This window comes from Diceros bicornis, chromosome 19 (assembly GCF_020826845.1).
Source record: "Diceros bicornis minor isolate mBicDic1 chromosome 19, mDicBic1.mat.cur, whole genome shotgun sequence".
Classification (NCBI taxonomy): Eukaryota; Metazoa; Chordata; class Mammalia; order Perissodactyla; family Rhinocerotidae; genus Diceros; species Diceros bicornis.
The window spans coordinates 173,093-192,165 of record NC_080758.1 but is presented as its reverse complement, the minus strand read 5'-3'; the positions used below and the strand labels follow the sequence as shown (position 1 = coordinate 192,165).

General features: G+C 65.4%; 2 protein-coding genes across 4 annotated transcripts; one reads left to right on the top strand and one right to left on the bottom strand.

Annotated features, from left to right (window-relative positions):
* The first annotated feature begins 725 nt into the window (after nucleotides 1-725).
* On the top strand, nucleotides 726-8,479 carry TCEA2 (transcription elongation factor A2). The gene is made up of 10 exons (XM_058562223.1): nucleotides 726-889; nucleotides 3,852-3,914; nucleotides 4,234-4,339; nucleotides 5,329-5,416; nucleotides 6,313-6,443; nucleotides 6,712-6,768; nucleotides 7,126-7,280; nucleotides 7,346-7,492; nucleotides 7,997-8,068; nucleotides 8,280-8,479. The coding sequence occupies exons 1-10, from the start codon at nucleotides 818-820 to the stop codon at nucleotides 8,286-8,288; spliced, it is 900 nt and encodes a 299-aa protein (XP_058418206.1). The 5' UTR covers nucleotides 726-817; the 3' UTR covers nucleotides 8,289-8,479.
* Nucleotides 8,480-9,427: 948 nt separating this feature from the next.
* RGS19 (regulator of G protein signaling 19) lies at nucleotides 9,428-15,453 on the bottom strand. 3 transcript variants are annotated; one of them, XM_058562225.1, is made up of 6 exons: nucleotides 15,410-15,453; nucleotides 12,197-12,294; nucleotides 11,878-11,999; nucleotides 10,576-10,650; nucleotides 10,247-10,481; nucleotides 9,428-10,165 (listed from the first exon to the last, which is right to left on the bottom strand). In XM_058562225.1, the coding sequence occupies exons 2-6, from the start codon at nucleotides 12,224-12,226 to the stop codon at nucleotides 9,974-9,976; spliced, it is 654 nt and encodes a 217-aa protein (XP_058418208.1). In that variant the 5' UTR covers nucleotides 12,227-12,294; nucleotides 15,410-15,453; the 3' UTR covers nucleotides 9,428-9,973. The 3 variants fall into 3 exon arrangements, with proteins under 3 accessions (XP_058418208.1, XP_058418207.1, XP_058418209.1); XM_058562224.1 differs by lacking the exon at nucleotides 15,410-15,453 and adding an exon at nucleotides 14,832-15,268; XM_058562226.1 differs by lacking the exons at nucleotides 12,197-12,294; nucleotides 15,410-15,453 and adding an exon at nucleotides 14,832-15,267.
* Between the last annotated feature and the right edge of the window lie 3,620 nt (nucleotides 15,454-19,073).

The window sequence follows — 19,073 nt, the reverse complement described above, 5'->3', positions numbered from 1 at the left end:
CGTTACCACCCCTATGTCACAGCCGGGGAGACTGAGGGAGGGAGTAGTCAAGGACTAGTCTGAAGGGCAGAGCCCGAGTCCAGAGGCAGGGGCCTTGCCCACGCAGCCTCTCCACGTCCCCAGGCGCCTTCCTCACCCAGCGCGGGCCTCCTGCAGACCCCGCGTCCGGCGACTGCTCCCTCCCGCTTCCAGGCGCCCCACCCGAGGCCGCCAACCCCGGAATCCACCGCAGCGTAAGGGGTCGGCGCAGGGCTCGGGGGTCTCCCGCAGGTGCGGCTGCGCCGGGAGGCCGGAAGGTGGGAGAGGAGAGCTCAAAGGGGCCGAGGAGAGGGGACCGGCTCGAAGGGGCCGAAGAGAGGGGACTGGCTCGCAGGGGCCTCTGCAAGCCCCGCGCACCTGTACCCGGGCCGTTCCGGGGCCGACGGTCGAGAGAGAGACGCCCCGGCCCCGCACCGCCGCAGCGCCCTCCACCAGCTAACCGGCTCGCGCGGGGGCTTGTGGGATTGCGAGTCCCTGGGTCCCGCGGGCCTCCAGCGACGGGCCGCGTCGGACTACACTTCCCAGGAAGCCGTGCGCGCCGGCGGGACCTCCTGGGAGTTGTGGTCCGGGCGGGACGAGCGTTCGCGAGGCGGGCGGCGCGGGAACTACGTGTCCCAGGGTGCAGCGCGGCGGCCGCGGGGCTGGAGTTTGAACGGAGGGTCTCCCGCCCGCGGCTGGACTGTGGTGGCTGCGGCGGGTGCGGGAGGCGGCGGCGGGCCGGGGCCTGGCCGGAGGCTGAGGCCGGGCTGCAGGCGCTGGGGGCGCTGCCCCCCAGGCGATGATGGGCAAGGAGGAGGAGATTGCGCGGATCGCCCGGAGGCTGGACAAGATGGTGACCAAGAAGAGCGCGGTGAGGGGCGCGGGCCGCCAGGACCCCGGGACCCCCGCCCCGCCGAGCCCCCGCCGAGCGCCGAGCCCGTCGGGGCCGGGAGACCACCCGAGGGCAGGACGAGACCCCGACCTGGTGGAGACCCCCAGACGCGGGGAGACCCGCCGGGGGTCGAGACCCCTGCCCTCCAGCCCCGCGCCCTTGGCAGAGGCCGCAATCGGCCTGGACCTTGTCCTGGGCGCCGCCCGCCCTGGACTCGGACCCGCAGACCGGGGGCCGCCCCCTCCGTGCCCTAAGCCCCGGCCCCGGCCCCGCCCCTCCATGCCTCGCGGGCACCCCCTCTTACCGGCCGGCCCGGCCCGCCGAGCCAACCCGGGTCCCCGCGCCCTCCTTGGGGGCAGGAGTTCTAAGAGTGAGATCGACCCTTTCCCGGAGCTCAGCGCCTCCAACCCCGCGGCCTGGGGCTGCGGCCCTCGTCACCCCTTCACAGGCCCGAGGCCTCTCTGGTGGCCAGGCCGCGTTTCTTCCCTGTCTGTCCCCACCCCACGCCACCCGAACCAGGTTTCCCTAATAAATTCTTCCCCTCCCTAGCCAAGACTCAGCCAGCTCCGACTGGGAGTGGGTGGACCCGTAGAGACCCTTGGGAAACAGTCTCGGAGGTCCGAGGCTGGCCTGGGTGTGCTGGGTGCTGGAGCCCCTGGCCAGCAGTGCTGGCCCTGCGGCCTGGGCTGCTTGTGCCACAGCCGGCCAGCCTTTGGAGGAGGCTGCGCCAGGTTCTGAAAGGGGCCAGGCAGACAAGGTTCCAGTCCCAGCGCCCTCAGCTTTGAGACCTTGGCGATCTGCGTACCCTCACACAGAAGCCCCTTGGTGGGTCGCACCTGCCTCTAGGGGATGAGGAGGGTCTCAGCTGGCTCCCTGAGAAGCTCAATAAACACGACCTGCTCTCTTCCCCCAGACTGAGCTCCGGGGTGGCCAAGGCATGGACTGATGCCTGTGCAGCCCCTCGAGGGCTGTGAGCCTGCATGGATGGTTTGGGGGTGGCTTTTTGGGTTGAGCAGGGTTGAGTCTGGGTCCCTGTTGACCGGGGTTCTGGGCAGAGGTCTAGTCCGAGCTGGAAAGGAGGCTGGCTCCCACTCATTCATTCACCCAGCAAGCAGCTCCCTCCACCCACATTGTGTTCGCACCCCCGGAGGCCATGGGCAGCACAGAGCAGCAGCGTGGGAACAGTAGCTTTTTCCAGAGACGACCAGAGAAAGAAGGAGACAGAACAAATGATAAACGCCCCTGGAGGGGGCGCTGAGTGGTGCCAGGCAGAACTGGGGTAGGGTATCCAGGTGGAAGCACAGCATGCATGGAAACCCCGGGGGAGGATGAGGAAGGAGAGCAGGTCGTGACTAACGAACCTCCGGACTGGGAAGGCCAGTCGGCCAGGGGGCTTGGGGTGCTGTGGAGTGAGGCGTGAGAGCTGGCAGAGGCTCCTAGGGGATCCCAGGGCCTGCGAGGCCCCACCGGGAGTGGGGGCCGTGACTGGGAGGTTGGGAATTACTTTTACCCCTCTCTGGTCCTTAGCCCATGGGAAGCTGGCGTTACACAGCAGCCCGAGGTTTTGTCTCAGGGAACATGATCAGTGAGCGGCATTGTGCCTTTGGCTCTGGTAACCATCTGTCCCCTCTGAGGAGGTCACCCCAGGCTGGACTCTGCACAGCCCAAGGGGCAGGGCCTGCCAGGGGCAATGGAGAGGGGGCTGCAGCCTGAGCAGAGATGCCACCCAGATGGGTGACGGCTGCAGGACTTCTGAGGCTCTCACAACCTTGGGGGGCTGGGTCGGATCATCTGCCCGCTTCACGTCATGGGAGAGACACGCACACGTGAAAACACATCAGTGCGTTAAAAAGCGAGGCATCTGTGGAGGAAAGCAGAAGAGGAGGGGGTGTTAAGTAGGAGAGGCCTTGCTGAGAAGGTGTCATTTTTTTTTTTTTTTAAAGATTTTATTTATTTGTTTGTTCCCCCAAAGCCCCAGCAGATAGTTGTATGTCATAGCTGCACATCCTTCTAGTTGCTGTATGTGGGACGCGGCCTCAGCATGGCCGGAGAAGCAGTGCGTCGGTGCACGCCCGGGATCCGAACCCCGGGCCGCCAGCAGCGGAGCCCGTGCACTTAACCGCTAAGCCACCGGGCCGGCCCGAGAAGGTGTCATTTGAACAAAGCTCTGCAAGGAGGGAGGGCACAAGCTTGTCAATGTCCTGAGAGGCGTGTCCCTGGCAGTGGGAACAGCAGGTGCAAAGGCCCTGGGGCAGGCACCTTGGCTCAGTGGAAGAACAGGAGCTGTGCCTGGAGCGGATGATGTGGCTTGTTTGTGTGTGGCCTCATGTGAGAGGGCTTTGAGAAAAGAGATGGGGGAGGCGAGGCAAAGAAGGGAGACCCAGGGTCTGTTGCAATAGTACAGGCAAGGGCTAGTGGCTGGCCTGAGAGATTGATGAGGGGCTGGGGCTGTGGGACTTGTAGATGCTGGTGTGGGTGTGATGGGGGTGGAGGCACCCTGAGGGTTTGGCTTAAGTAGGGGACACTGACTGTTCCTGGGTTGGACCTTCTCAGCTGAAGGGGGGGCTGCTTTGGTGGGGAGGCTGCCTGACCCACCTGGGCCAGGGACACGGGACCAGACAGGGGAGTGAGCACCCCTGGGGCTACATCTGGCTGTGGTGCTCCTGCTGGGGAGGGGCTGCGGCCCTTGAAGGCGTTTCCTGTTGTCACAGTCTGGTCAGTGACCAGTGCAGGACCAGAAGCCTTGTGCCCAGTGCCTGTGATGCTGGGACTGGGTCTGCAGGGCCGCTTCCCTTGGCGTTCCCGTCCTCCCTGGGCACCAACCCCAGGTGGATTTCTCGATTGTCACTGCCTCGTGTCCCCCCAATCCTCGTGTAGGAGGAGGTGGGATTGTCCACTGAGCTCTCGAAGTCGTTTATGAAAGTCCCTCTTGTCCTTCCAGGAGGGAGCCCTGGACCTGCTACGAGAGCTGAAGGCCATGCCTGTCACACTGCACCTGCTGCAGGTAGGGCCCTGCGTGACCCCCGCCCGGGACAGCTCCTGGGACAGCTCCTGGGCCTGGCCACCCTGGGCCTTGGTTGGCACAAATGCCTGTTCCTGAGGAGACTGTCCCTGCCTTCCTCTGATGCTCAGTGAGGCAGGGAGGGGCGTCCGAGGTTAACCCACCCTATTCCTCGCCCAGACTCCTGGGTTCCAAAGGGGACAGTAGCCCTCGGGCAGGGCGACCTCCCCTCGCTGGTCCCAGCCCCTGCCCCGTGGGGGCCTCTCAGGGTCTGTGAGGAGGGTCTGACTGCCACCCCCATCCCAAGCCACTTGCCTTGCAGTCCACCCGCGTTGGCATGTCCGTCAACGCCCTGCGGAAGCAGAGCTCGGATGAGGAGGTCGTCACCCTGGCCAAGTCGCTCATCAAGTCCTGGAAGAAGCTCCTGGGTGCGGGTCAGGCAGTGTGGCCGAGTGCTGGAGCCAGGGCTCCTCGCTGGCCGGTACTGGATAGAGTGCTGGCAGTGCTGTCCCCATGCCAGGGCCACCTGGGAGGGGAGGCGGTGCTGTGTAGAGCAAGGAGAGGAGAGTTGAGGGTAGGAGCTGGGCTGTGTTGAGGGCGGAGCCAGAGAGCTGGGGAGGTCTCACCAGGGGCCAGGTGTCAGGGCAGCTCTCCCACCCGGCCAGGGGACGGGTGGAGGGGGACGGAGGGGGTTGGGGAGAGGAGGAGGAAGGGGAGCCACTGCCACACAGAGGGAAGGGGCGGCAGCCTCTTCCTTGGCACAGTGGGGTGACGGGGGTTGCAGAGATGCCCACCTCTGGACCCTGAGGCCCCACTCCTTTCCTGGCTTCTCATGGATTCTGTCCAAACCCTTGGGAAATAAAGCTGCATGTCCTGGGCCTCTCTCCAGCCCCGTGTAGCCATGGGGCCGCGTGTTGGACATGTGTGTTTATTCTGGTGGCGTGTGGGATGCTCCTCATTCCGTGGGAAGGTCCCAGTGCAGGCGGGGTTTCCGGAGCCCTGTGGGGCGTGTGCTCAGTGGACTGTGGCTCACTGTGGCGTCTGAACGCCCACTGGGAAGTGGCCATGCCCAAAGGCTCCGCCTGTGGAGGCCGTCACTCGGGGGGTTTCTATACTCAGGGATCCCTCTGGGTGGATGGCAGCCCCTCTGCCAGGACAGGGAGTGGTGTGGACCCCAGAGAGGCCCCACAGGTGGCCTGATTGAGCACAGGCGTGTGTGGCAAAGCGGCACAAGGGGCCGTCTCGGGAGCTTCTGGAGCGGCAGGGGGAGAGAGGGTCTGGTCGTTAGCAGGGAGGCTTGGTGGCTGGGGACAGAGTTGGGAGCGAGGCTGGCAACCTGCTCCCCTTTCTGGCCCGGCCCTGCCCTCTGGGTCTCCTTTCCCCTGGCCAGCCCCCTACTCTTTCCTGGCACCTGCAGATGCTTCAGATGCCAAAGCCAGGGAGCGGCGGAAGAGCGGGCCTCTGCCCACGTCCTCAAAGGAGGCCTCGGAAGCCAAAGATCCCAGGTAACCCACTGGAGGGCAGGTGCACACCTCCCGCCCCCGAGGCCCCACTCGCTGGGCAGACGAGTGTGCTGATTTCCGTGTGCCCAGGGAACTGAGGCCATAGGAGCATAGTGGCCCTTTCAGCTCCATGGAAGGTGCTCCCCGCAGGAAGCTGTGCCTGGCTGGTTGGCCTCTTGCTGGACACTTCCCTTCCAAAGCTCCTCTGGACACTGTCTTTTCAGCCCCTACCAACTGAGAGGCGAGGCTGTGTCCACCTAGCTGCACACCCTGAGTGGACCTGTGGGAGTCAGGACCCCGGCTCCAGGCCCCTGTCCTGGGTCTGGTTGTCACTGGCCAGCATTCCTCCACCCTGGCCCCCCTCCCTGTGGGTGCCTCAGCAGTGCAGGCTCTGGGGCATCGAGACCTCACTGCCCCTACCACTCCAGGGAGGGTGGTCATGGAGACTGGGGTGCTCATGGGGAGAGGCTGCTCTGCCCTTGACCCCACTGGGCAGCAGTGGCCAGGGGCCAGGAGAGGTTGAGCTGAGTTCCCAGTGTGGCTGTGTGAAGCCAGGGCTCATCCGCCCACCTGCACGTGTTGTTTGTCCTCCAGGAAGCCGCCTCCTTCCACAGACTTCCGTGGGGGTCACGGGGCCACGAGATGCAGGGGTGTGAGGGGAGGGCTGGGTGGACACTGCCTGGCAGTCAGGCAGCTGTGGGGGGTGCCCAGCCCTGTGAGGGGCATCTGTGCTGGGTGGGGTCACCTGGGCACGGTACCTAGTCTCGGGCAGTGCCAAATCCCCTCTGCCTTGCCCTGTCCTGGCAGCTGGTGCTGGGTGATGCAGCCCCATGTCTAGCTGGGCTGGGTCATGGGCTGCTGTCAGGTCGGGGCAGATGGGCGGGCCTGTCTCTCTCCAGCCGCAAGAGGCCGGAGCTGCCCAGGACGCCGTCAACCCCCAGGATCACCACGTTCCCCCCGGTGCCTGTCACCTGCGACGCTGTGCGCAACAAGTGTCGCGAGATGCTGACGGCCGCCCTGCAAACGGACCGTGAGTGCTGCAGGCCGGCCGCCCTGCGCGCCGGGGGTCCTGGGCACTGACACATGCCTGGGTTCCCAGGGGGCCTGGGCCCTGCCTGCCCGCAGAGGCCTGAGTCTAGAGGGTCCTCAGGGACGGCCCTCTCCCCCCGCCCATCGCTGCTGACCCTGGGTGGGGGCACCGGAGCGCCTGGATCCTGGGGTCTGGCTGCCGGGGGCTGGGCAGGCTGAGAGGTGGCGGATGGAACCAGTGGGGTGGCTAGCCCTCTTGCCCCTTGCAGATGACCACGTGGCCATCGGTGCAGACTGTGAGCGCCTCTCGGCCCAGATTGAGGAATATATCCTTTGTGAGGGACTGGGGGTGTCTGGGGGAGTCAGGAGGCCAGCCAGGCCAAACTCCCCCTGGTGACCATTGCCCTGGCGCCCTCTCCAGGCGGTCGGGTGGGCTCCCCCCTCTTGACGAGAGGACCCTCCCTGGACCCGCTGAGGGGCTGAGTCTGCCTGCTGTGGTCCTTGGGTGCCCAGGGCCTCGAGCCTGCGGCTGGGTCCAGCGGGGCTCCTCCCGGCAGCCCCTCAGCACGCCACCAGGCCTGGCCCACACCCCCGACAGGGCCCCATGAGGGGGCCGTTGCTGGCCCGGTGGGCGGGTGGAGGGTGGCAGCCTTGGCCTCCGATGGGTCCTTAAAGGTCCGCACGCATCTTCGGGGACGTGGGGAACACGGACATGAAGTACAAGAACCGTGTGCGCAGCCGCATCTCCAACCTCAAGGACGCCAAGAACCCCGACCTGCGGCGGAACGTGCTGTGCGGGGCCATCTCGCCCCAGCAGATCGCCGTGATGACCTCGGAGGTGAGCCCGGGGCGGGGAGGGCTGCCCCCTGGGGCGCGGGCTGAGCACTCGGCCCCTCGCCCCAGGAGATGGCCAGCGACGAGCTGAAGGAGATCCGCAAGGCCATGACCAAGGAGGCCATCCGCGAGCACCAGATGGCGCGCACGGGCGGCACGCAGACTGACCTGTTCACCTGCGGGAAGTGCAGGAAGAAGAACTGCACCTACACGCAGGTGGGCGGGGCCACACCCTCTCAGGGCCCCGCGTCTTGGGGCTCGGGCGCCCACACTTGCCCCCACACGTGTGGGCCTGGGTCCAGCGTCACGCCTGGACACAGGCGGTGTGAACGGTGCCAGGGTTGGGGTCCCAGTGTGAGTCCCTGCCGGGGTCACCTTTGCGACCTCCCCCTCCCCAGGCCTCCTGGGCCCCCTGGAGGGGCCCCCAGGAGTGTTGCTGCTGGCGGGAGGGTGGGTGTGCTGCAGTGGTGGCCGCAGGGCTACACTCAGACCCATGGAGGTGGACACCGATGTGGACCCCAAGAGATGTCGGGGCCCCCGGTAAGAGGAGACTGGTCTGGGCGGCTGGAAGGTTGGGAGCCCCGGAGCTGCGAGGCCAGCGCTTGCCAAGGCACTGGTGGCCCCCCAGGTTGTGACTCCAGGAAGACCTGCTGTCCGGGGCCTCCTGCTCCAAGGGACTGCGCCCTGGGGCTGGCCCTCTGAGCACGGCCCTCCCCACAGGTGCAGACCCGCAGCTCTGATGAGCCCATGACCACCTTTGTCGTCTGCAACGAGTGTGGAAACCGCTGGAAGGTAGGCGGGCCAGCCAGGCCACCCCAGCCCCGTCCTCCAGAGGCAGGTATTTCCAGCCTGGGTGGGGTCAGTGTGGGGTGTACTGGGGAACAGCCATGCCAGCCAGCCTCCTGGGAGCTTCAGAGATGGTGGGTGGAGACCACCAGCCCTGCCTCTCGCCCTGTGGGTCACATGGGCTGCGCGCCTGTCCCTTTCACTGGGTCTCTTGCAGTTCTGCTGAGCCCTTGTGCACGTGTGCCTGCAGCCCTGGGCCATGGCCTTCCCACGTCCTGTCAGCAGACACAGCTTCTCTGGAGATCTGCCCTGGGCCCCCTGGCCCTCCCCAGGAGGCAGCGCGTCCTGCCTCCACCCTGCCTGTAGTGCACTTTTTTCCCTCTTCCTCCCAAATTATTAAATGTTTCTTTTTGCCACTGTGCTGTTCCTGGCTCTTGGTCCTGGTGGGCCGTACACAGGCTTGGGCTGCGAGCTGGGTCCCCCACCCCCTACGTCTGGTCTGAACCCCCACTGCCGCCAAGGACAACCCTCCTCCCTGGGGTCAGGTGACGCTTGGGTTTGGCCCTGGCGGGAAGAGCCTGCTGGCCTTCAGTGCAGACCATGTGATTCCAGGATGCTGGGTGGGCCCTACCTTTGTGCCCCGCAGATGAGGGGCAGGTGGTTGACGTGCTGGGCATAGGTGTGTGGGTGGTCGTGTGCAGGCGTAATTGGGCGGGAGGAGCCTTGGGCACACAGGGGACCCTCCCCGGGCCCCGCAGCTGAGGGCCCAGGGCTTACATGCCTGTCCATGACCCTTCCGGACGGCTCGTCCTCACCCTGCCTCTGCTCGTGGACCCTGGACCAGAGCCTCAGGGCCCTGGGCCAGGTGCAGCTTGGAATCGCTTCACCTTTGAGGGAACTGAGTGGCAAGCACGTGCCTTGTGGGGCCTGCAAGATGGTGGTGACACTGCCTGGCACCCAGGAGTCCTCAGGGAGGTCAGCTCCATCAGTGTCCTGCCCCAGCCGGCCAGCCTCTGGGGACGACCCTCAATACATGCCAGGGACCCCTACCACCCAGGGCCCAGGTGGTGCTTCTCACTGCATCATGGGCTTTGGTGAGGTGCTGTGGGGCCACACTGCCCAGGTCACGGCGCCCTCACCCGGGCAGGCTGAGCACAGCTGCCCACTGGGGCCGCTGCTCTGAGGAGGGGTGGAGGTGGTCAGAGCACACAGAGGGCGAGGTTCCCTCACAGAGCTGGCCGCTCCCCTGCCCTGGGCCTGGGCCAAGTCCTCTCTCTCATCATCTCCCTCCAAACGTGGGAAGAGGAGAGACTTCTGCTTTAAAAACGTCTTCAATAATAAGACATCCTGTTTTGGGGGGAGGAGAACTGGAGATAAATATGAAAACTTTTTTTTGATAAAACACTCAGTGAGGACATGTTTCCAGGTTTAAAGTTAATGCATGTGTAAGAGAGAAGCCGGGTCCTGTTGCCTTGAGCCTGGTTTTGAGGTTCTGGGCCTGGTTCCGGGTGTGGACGGCTCAAGCAGGGAGGCCTCCTCCCACCACGGAGTAGATGGTGCAGAGGCTCCATTCTCCAGCACGGCTGCCAGGGAGGAGGCCCAGGGGAGGCTGCTGGGCCCCAGACGCCCCTGGGAGGGTTCTTCTCGCTGTGCAGAGCACAGGGCTGGCCGGCGGGGGACTGGGGTAGGAGGGGCTCTCACCCCTGCCTCTCAGCAAGACCTTGGGGCACTAGGTCCCCTGGGCAGGATGGGGCTTCTGGCTCAGCCTGCACCTGAAGGTCCTGCCTGGGACTGCCCCAGGGGTGCCGGCCCTGTGCGTGTGCCCCCCACTTGTGGACACACACACTTGCGAAGGCAATCTGAGTCTCTGCCCACGGGAGGGGTCGTGTGTCTGTGCTGCCTCAGTGCGGCCTAGGCCTCGTTGGAGGACTGGGAGCCCCCCCGGAGCAGCAGGGTGCGGTAGGTGGGGGAGCTGAGGAAGCGGGGGTAGGAGTCCCGGTGCATGAGTGTGTAAATCTGCAGCTGCGCGTCGTCGAATGTGTGTGCAGATGGCTCCTGCATCTTCTTGTTGATGCCCTCCCGTACCCGGGAGTCCAGGCTCACCTGTGGGGCAGGGCACCATGGTCAGGGTCCGGGAGGCGCCCCCCACCCCTCCCGCAGTCCCTGCCATCCCATGTGGCGCACCTCCTTGGGGGACAGGATGGACACGTAGTCCTCGTAGATGAGCCGCGCCTTCTCGTCCACCACGTGCTGGTTGGCCTCAGCCTTGAGCTCCTCACAGGCCAGCCAGAAGAGCATGTTCTCCTCACTGTACTCTGTGCGCAAGAACTCCCGAAACACACTGCGGCCTGCCGCGCTGTGCATCAGCTTGTCGAAGGACTGCGCCCAGCTCCGCACCTCCTCGGGGCTTGGCGTGGCGCTGTGGGCATTCGCCGCCAGGCCAGGTCAGGCTCGAGTCCCCTCCGCCCAGACCCCCCAGCACACGCACGTGCACGCACATGGCCCAAACTCACCACGCCTCACAGCTGGGGAGGGGCCGCAGCTTGCTCTCCCGGGAGGCACGCCACGCTCGCCGCCGCTCCTCATTCCTGACGGCAGAGAGGAAGAGGGCACTGTGCTTCTCGGCCACGCAGACAGGCAGGTGTGCGCACCCGGTGAACACTGACGGGTGTCAACAGGAGGCCTAGGGGCTCTCAGACACGTGTGAACCCGCCGCAGGCAGGCAGCTCCTGGGAGTGTCTGTGCCTGCTGTCCACTGCCCCTGGGCCGAGGCCGCTTCAGGAGCACGTGACCCGGGGACCTCTACTGTCTTGTTGCCTTTGGGACTTGACAGGCCCCCGTCCCCTTCTCCCAGAGGCCCTGAGGGATGCAGTGGGAAAGCCCCGGGCCGCATGTCTGATCCCTGACTCTCCCTAGGGGACCTCTTCCCTCCCTTGGCTCCTAGCACTGCTTCAGTGCTGGCTCCCAAATCCATACCTGCAGCTGGCCCTCGCCAGGGCCACCAGGAGATACCCCAACAGACACCTCAAATCCAAAGGCCCAGATGGAACTGAGTTCCCACCCTACCCCCGCCTGCCAGACTCCAACCCATTCCTTGGCCCCTACAGCCAAACTCGAAGTCCTGGCTATCCCTGGCCTGCCACCTCGACCCCCAGGGCCCCACTGCCGTCTCGGGCCTGGGCTCAGGCCTCAGCTACTCGCTGGTCAGCTGACCCCACTTTGGGTCCCCACAGTGCTGTCCACCCCATAGCCAAGGGCCAGAGCCTGAATAGGACCAGGTCTCTGCAAGGCACGAAAACTCCAACAGCTTCCCTGCACGCCTGGAAAACTGGTACCACCTGGAGGCCCACGCCCGCCCTCCGGCACACTGCTCTGGAAGGCGGTCCCCATCGTCCCAGGGCCCGGTCTCTGCTCAAGGCCCCGTCACTGACAGTCTGTAGGATCCGCTTCTGTCTTGCTGCACTGTAGGTCCCCAGGGCCAGCCTGGGCCGGCTCACAGTGGTGTCAGTAAGCATGTGCTGAGTAAACGGACAACGAGTGTGCATGCACACACACACAGGAGTGGCCAGGTGTCTGCACACGGACACACTCTTGGGCACACCAGGCACAAAAGACACACACAGAGGGACCTGTGCACTGGCCACTGGTCACCAGGGCCCAACAGCCCCCCTGGACAAGCGCTGAGAGTGGCAGGGGTGTCCTGCCTGCAGGTGCCACCTCAGAAGCCAGCTGAGTCTGGGGAGCAGGACCCCGGTCCCAGGTCTGCTGGCCCGCCCCGCCCGCCCGCGCACCCTGCACCCCCAGGCCTCACGTACCAGGAGCAGCTGCAGCAGCAGCACCAGCACAGGCAGCAGGGGCTGCGGCTGGCGGCAGCCGGGGGGGCCGCATCATGACTGGACATTGAGGGGGGCTGGTCTGCCTCCTCTGGCCCTGTGAGCTGGGGGAAGATGGGGCCTGCCTCAGGCTCCAGGCCAGAACCCACGGGCACACACACCTCTCTCCCACTGCCTGCCTGCTCGTGGCCACACTCCCAGGGGCATGACCCTTCCGGCCTCCCAGATGTTCAGGGGTCTCCTAACGCCCTGTGGCCCCCCAGTTCCCCAGAGGGCAGAGGCAAGGGTGGAGGAGGCGCACCTGCTTCTCAGCCTCATGCGGGGTGGGCATGGGTGGGTGGACCAGGTCACCCGGGCTCTGTGGTGCTGGCTCCGGGACCCTCACCACAGCCTGGGAGTCTGAGGAGAGAAGGTGAGGTTCTCGCTGAGACCTGGGACCCAGCCCCTGCCTGCCTCTTGGGAGGGGTCCCGAGAGCCTCTCCCTCCTTCCCGGAGCCCCGGTGGGGCCTGCTCCCCTGCCTCCCACCCCACCCCACCCTGCACCATGGCTGTGAATGGGTGAAGCTCAGTGAGGAGGGACCCCAGATAAGATCCCCCACAGGAGGTTCTGGGACACCCCCATCTGCTCGTCCCTGGGAAGCCGGAAGCCTGGGTTCCTCTTTCTTGGTTTCCGGCTCCTGGCCCCTCCCAAGGGTCTGAGGGCCCCCCAAATCTGGGGCTATCAAGTTGGTATGTAGGGGTGGTGGTTAGACATTCAGGACCCCCCCCACTCCCCGCCCCAGCTCCCTCCATCCTGAGTGTCCTGAAGGTTTTCTGTTTGGGAGACATGGGTAGGATGCTCTCCACCAGGAGTCCAGACTGGCCTATGGGCCCCAGAGGATTCCGACCTGTTCCCTGGGCCCCGGCCAGGGGCAGCGGACTGGGCCTGCAGCACGGAGGATTTGAACGGGACTTTGGCATGACCTCCTGAGGGTGCGGGAAGTGGGGCAGCGCATGGGGGAGGAGGGCCATGAGCCTCCCGGGACAGATGGCTCCTCGGTCCTGGACGCTGCCCCTGGCAGCCCCTACCCCTACCCCCAGCTGGCAAAGTCTCCCGTCCTCCCCTCCCTTCCCCCAAGTTGCGGAAACCGCGGCGCGCGCGCGGAGGCCTCGCAGCAGGGCGGGCGCGCCTGTCGGGGGAAGCGGGGGCGGCGGCGGGCGCGGGCGTCCGGCTCCTGGGTAGGAGCTGGGGGGCCCTGCGCGGGGCGCGAGGAGTGCGTCCTTCTCCGAGGCCGCGCGGCACCCTCCGCGGTGGAAGCGCGTGGGGTCGCTGACGCCCGAGCCGAGCAGCCGCCGCGCGCCCCCCGCAGGTCCCGGAGTCCGCGCGGGCGGGCAGGCGGGCGGCCAGTCGGCGCCCTGGAGGCGGTTTTGAAGCCTCCCCACCACCGCCCCTGTCGGCGCCCACCTGGGCCCAGGTGAGGCCCACAGGGCCCGGGGTGCCCCCTGCACGTCGGGCACGCGGACCTTGCTGAGCCCCCGCCATATCTCACCGGCCAGGAGGCTCACGAATTGCTTTTACTTTATTTTCTCATTTCATTATCCTCCTTGCTGCCCCCCATTTCTCAGCTCGTGGCCTGTTAATCCCTGTTTGGTCCAAGTTGGCCTCTCGTGGTCTCCAAGGGCAGGAAGGTGGAGGCGGATGCGCTATGGCAGGCCCTGCAGCCACCGCAGGGCCAGGCGGCCCCTGGAGCAGGGATGCCAGCTCACTTGGGGCTCTGGCCAGGTGCGGCGCCAGGACGAGCATGAGGGCATTCAGAGGAGACAGCGCCCGAGTTATGCACACTTAGGGCACCCTGCCTCCAGGGCCTGGGCACCAGAGGCCCCTGCCCTGACCCAAATCTGGGGGCAAAGTGCAGGGTCACCTCAGGCCTTGGCCCTCACCACCTGCCTGGCTTCCCCTGAGGTCACGGGGGACCTCAAACTGGGTCCCACCGGCTCCCATCGAGCAGATGGGGAAGCAGCAGCCCCACAGCACGCCTTCCCTCAGGGGTCAAGTTTCTAGGGAAAGGAAGGGGTGTGGCAGCCTCTGAGGTCTGTAGCTGTGCCCCAGACGCTGTGACTTCCCCAGGCAGATCTGCTCTTCCTCCTCTGCACCCCACCCACTGTGAGTGGGGGCAGGGCCTCAGGCCCCCAGCCCCCTGGAGACTATACCCCGTCGGCTGCAGTCTCCAACCCAGCCCTGAATTGGAGGAGGGGGCCGGTCTGAGGGTGCAGGGCCCAGGTGCTGGGGCTGAGTGTGGGGCAGAGGAAGGGCCAGTCCCTTCTGTCCCTGCATCTCAAGCTGGCTGGGGCCACCCGTGCCCCCAGGGCACCCGCTCTCTCCTGGGGAGTACAGAGTCTGACCCAAAGTCCCTGCCCCTCACCCTGGCACCCCAGAGGGCCTCCTTCCCCTCCCCAGCCCCTTCAGGCTTTGGGCCCCAAGTCTGGGGTGGAAGAGGCAGGACAGGCAGCAAGTTTGGCCTCTAGGGACACAGGCTCCCTCGGGAGCGGCTGCTGCTCTGCTCCACAGAAGGAAAAAGAACGTCCCCGAGCCCGCCAGTCCAAAAAAAGAATAAGAAAATGTGACAATCCCAGAAAAAATGCTGTCGCCCTTAGGAGGGGGTGGCCGGGGGCTCCATTTCCTCCTGATCCTACTCAGTACCCTTCCTACATGCTGCCCACCCTCCCCAGCTGGCTGGTGGGAGAGCCCCAGCCTGGACCCTCCAAGGCAGGCCAGGTCTTCCTAGCCCTGGTGACCCTCACCCCAGCCCACCCCTGCAATGGTGGGGTGACCCGCTTCTCTCTCTCTCCCTCTCTCTGCTGGCCTGGAGGAGCCTGTCTCCTTCAGGGGCTTCTTCCTCTAGGCTCTGGCGCCTCCACCCCTCCCTCAAGGAGCTCGCAGTGGCGCTCCCACTCACCAGCGACCCAAAGGCAGGTGGGGGCGGAAGGGGCCAGGTTCGTTCTGGGCCCCACCCTGGCTGCCGAAGGGGCGTGCACTGCAGCAGCACCGACTCAAGTCAGACGGCAGGAGGAACTCCTGCGACGTTCTGGAGGCAGGCCGGCGCCGGGAGCCCTCGATCGGCTGGGGTCGGGGGCGCAGCGCTTCCCCTGCGACTCGCGGGGCTGAGCCGCTGCCAGATCCAATGGGGTGGGGGCGGGGGCGGGCCGGGTGTCCTGCCTCGGCCCCTCCCCACCAGGGGGAGGGGGGGCGGGAGACGCGGAAACCTGGGTTCTTCCGGGCCCCCCCTTTGAGCAATCACTTCCCCAGGCTTTGCGCTGCAGAAAAAGGGGAACCCGGTTGCAGCGCCCCCTCCCCCACGCGCGGGGGGCGGGCTCCAGTCCCGCCGCGGCCCAGGGTCCACGTGGACCCCGCGGCGGGAGCCCTCGGGGTGCGTACCCCGGCGCCGGCTCCCGAGGCTCCGGGCCCGCATGGCCCCAGGGCCCCGGGCTGGGAGGGGCAGGGCCGCCGTCCTCGGCGCCGCGCGCGCGCACTCACCGGCCGCGCTCCCGAGCCTCTCGCGCCGCCGCCGCCGCCGGCCCGCGCGCTCCGAGGTCCGGCCGGATGGTCGAGGAGCGGGCGCAGGGTGCAGTGCGCAGGCGCCTCGGCCGCACTTCCCCAAAGCGCGGGGCCGGGACTTCCTCGCGCGGGGAGGCGCCCGGCCCGCCCAGCCCCGCCCCGCGCTCGCCGGCTCCGCGCCCCACCGCCCCCTCCCACCGCCCCGCCCGGTCCCGCGCAGGGCCTCGGTCCCCCCGGTCGCTCAGGGTGGCCCGTGGAGATGAGGTGCTAATAATGGGGCCTCTGGCCCCGGGGCGGCCTGAGCTGGCACTGTAGTAGATGGGGGTGTGGCCGTGCCCCCCACTCTGCTCAGCGAGGCCATGCCAGCTTTGCCATTCATGTGGGCGTCCACGAGACTCCAGTCCAGGGCGGGGGCACGAGAGCCCTCCAGACTTCGGCGTCCCGATGTGCTGCTGGCCCCGCCATAAGAAGAGGCCGCCGGAAAGGACTCGGATGGTTCCTCGGCCCGGCCCTAGCCTTTCTGAGACGAGGTGCCCTCATGGGTAAAATGGGTTGAGAGCGCTAGTATCGTGCGGTAGGGGCCTCCCGAGGAAGGGGTTCCTGTGCTGCGGCGCGGTTGGATGCTGGGGTCCGGGTTCCTACATCTGGACTCATCGAATGTCCCTGTCCGTGAGGCCTGGCCTAGTCCCTTCCGACTCCTCCAGTTGCCCCAAGATGTCCTCAAGTTTGAAGCCACACCCTCCCCTTTGCCACGAATGCCCTGTCCCTTCTCTTTGGCCCACTCTCCTCGTATTTTATGACCCGGTACAGCTGTGAGTTAAATTCCTTATCCCAGTATGCTTTGGGCCGGTGTCGGAGAGGCGCTGACCATGCTCTGGAAATGGCCTGCGGCATGTCAGGGTCCCCCTGGTCCCAGGTCAATGCAGCTCCTGTCCCTGGTGCAGGGGCTCAGCCTGGTCACAAGATGCCTTCCAACTGCAGGTGTGTGCACGTGTGTCAGAACTCCTCACCACATAAGGAGAAGGGACTGCACAGGCCCTTCATTCATTCAGCAAGTATCCGGGTGTCCCTGTGCCAGGCAGTGGGGCCCAGCAGTGAGCAAGACAGACCTGCCCTGGAGCAGAGGAGAAACAGAGGCGGGCTGAGGGGTGAGGAGGGCTGCTGACAGCCGCAGGGCAGGAGGGAGGTATCATCGCGCCGCATCTTCGCTCAGCAAAGGATGGGTAGCGCAACAGCAGGGCAGGGCCTGGGGGTGGGGGCAGGCTGGAGGAGAGGGGCAAGGTCAGCGAGGTGAGAAGAGACAGGGCAGAGGCTGGACGCCTGTCCAGACTGGAGGCGGTGGCTTCTTATGTAGCCTAGATAGCAGTGCTGAGAGGTAGGTCCCACAAAGATGGGCCAGGACCTGGTTAAGGTCACATAGCCAGTTCGACACACACCACAGCGCTGGGTGTCTCAGCTCCACCCACCTCCTGAGAAATGTGTGGGGCAGCTGCCGTGGCGGGGGGGTCAGCACACGTCTCTCTCCACCCTAAACCCCCTTCCCCCCTCCTCCCTCCTAGCCCTCCACACAACATCCCCTCTCTGGCGACTCCCCATATCCTCTGGCCACTTGAGCCTGCTCTCCATTCCTCTTGCCTCAGCCCTTCTGGGTCTTTGGTACCTCCTCTGGGGAGTCTGTCTCTGCACAGAGCATCCCTGTATTCCACAGGAGGAACCTAGGTGGGCTGGGCAGGAACTCTTTCAAGGCGACGCAGCACATAATGCTGGAGATGGGATCTGAACCCAGGACCCTCTAGCCAGAGCATGAGCTCCCAGTCCCGAGGACCCACCTGATCCCTCACAACCCCAATGCATTGGGCCTTGGCCCACATGCTTTGCTCTCCCATAGCAGAAGCCTCCTCTAGACCCCGCAGAAATGTCCTCAGCCACTTTCCCTGGTCTCCTCTGCAGACCTAGGGACCCCTCCCTGGCATGAGGATCAAAGGGCACCCATGTACCAGTTCGAGGTCTGGTGCAGAGCAGCCTGTGAGCCCAGCTTCTTGCTGGCCTTATCCTCAGGGCTTGTGCATCTGTCTCGTCCCTCTGTCAGCTGGTGCTTGCCTGATGCAGAGTGACCGTGTGGGGTCACCGCGTGGGGCACAGTGCCAAGTGAGACCCACAAGACTTTGATTTTAAAGATGAAGAAATGGAAGCTCAGAGAAGTGATGAAATAAAGTGTGCTTTACTAAACAGATGAAATCATCCTAGGCACTCGGTACATCCCCCAGAGGCAGAATGCTGGGGTCCAGACTGCCCGGGGCTTGGCCAGGGGCCAGGGCTGGCTGTCCTCCTGTGTGTCAGGGTGCAGTGGCCACCACTCCTGGACAGGGAGACTGCCTCCCCTTCCCTGTCTCTCTGTCTTCAGCCCAAGCCACCTTTTCTCACCCTGTTCCTCCTCCCCCTCCCTGCCTGTAACCCCACCCCCCAACCATACATAGCTCTCCCCTCCCTCCTGGAGCTGCCAGACTCCAGCTCCACACGTACTTCTGGGCTTGGATCAGGGCCAAGGGCAGTGACAGCTCAGAAAGGGCAAAGGGTCAGGTGCAGGGGGAAAGGGCTTGCTGAGGGCACAGAGAGCCCAGGTCCCCCTGCAGCTCTGTCCTGCCCTGAGCCAGGTCAGGGAGGGCACCATCTGTCATGATGCAGGATTTCTTGTCAGACCCCAGCTCTGCCCTCTGCCAGTAAAGAATGCACCCCTCCTGGATCCCTTCTCTGCGGGCTGACTCAGCAGGAGCCCCCTGGCAGGGGACGGGGCTTGGCTGAGTCCCTGCAGCCCCCACCACTGCAGCCACGGGCTGGGAGGGGCTGGGAGCGAGGAAAAGGCAGAGGCGCCCTAGAGAAGTCCCAGACTCTGCGAAGAGTCTGTGTTGACGAGAAGAGTCAATTCTCCAAGGGGAGACCTGCCCAGAAACTGGGGAGGCTTTTCAGAGCCCAGAGGGGGTGCAGGGCAAGGGTTTGTTAGAATGGGACAGGGCCGGTTTCCTTCCTGTCCTGTGTGTGAATATGTGTGTGTGTGTGGTGGGCCGGTAAGGGGGGCGGAGGGGAGCAGAGGCAGCCATTCAGAATTGAAAGGAAACCCAGAGAGTGATTTTCTGTCTGGGGCACTGGGGCCTCCCTGAGGGGTCTCCCTTCCCCAGTCTCTTGGTCCTCTGGAGGACCTCCTGGGCAAGGCTGATGCCCCAAAGGCCAGCTTTGGCTTGTGCAGTCACCCCCCGCCCAGAATATTACCCTCTTCCCTGATCCCCTGATGAAATGACCTGCAATCTGGCGTCCCACTTGGGCTCCACTTTCTCCTCAAGCCTGCCCTTACTTCTGGGGCTGTGACTGTTGCCAAGCCAGGCTCTACCTCCTGTGCCCCCAGACTGGGGGCCCTCGTGGAATCCCAGGGCACTAGGTTGCCTGATGGGGGCATCCCAGGATTCGGGAGATTAGGAGTGTCTCTGTCCTCTGTTAATCTGATGCCCGCCTGTCCACCTGCACCTTCCTGCTTTGTTGGAGGAGCCCCATGCTGTGTACCCTGATGTCTGTGGCATCGGATGGGGGAGAGGCAGCATCCATACTCCTCCTTCCCTCCCGGCGAACCTGGAGAGGGGGAGGGGAAAGA

Bases quoted from the DNA above. Each gene is read 5' to 3' on its own strand.
- TCEA2 (XM_058562223.1), top strand. From the start codon at position 818: ATGATGGGCAAGGAGGAGGAGATTGCGCGGATCGCCCGGAGGCTGGAC. The intron at 3,915-4,233 runs GTAGGGCCCTGC...CTTGCCTTGCAG, and splicing joins TCACACTGCACCTGCTGCAG to TCCACCCGCGTTGGCATGTC. The intron at 6,769-7,125 runs ATATCCTTTGTG...AAAGGTCCGCAC, and splicing joins CTCGGCCCAGATTGAGGAAT to GCATCTTCGGGGACGTGGGG.
- RGS19 (XM_058562225.1), bottom strand. From the start codon at position 12,226: ATGCCCACCCCGCATGAGGCTGAGAAGCAG. The intron at 12,000-12,196 runs GTGCGCCTCCTC...ATCTTCCCCCAG, and splicing joins CGCATGAGGCTGAGAAGCAG to CTCACAGGGCCAGAGGAGGC. The intron at 10,166-10,246 runs GTGCGCCACATG...CCTGCCCCACAG, and splicing joins CCATCCTGTCCCCCAAGGAG to GTGAGCCTGGACTCCCGGGT.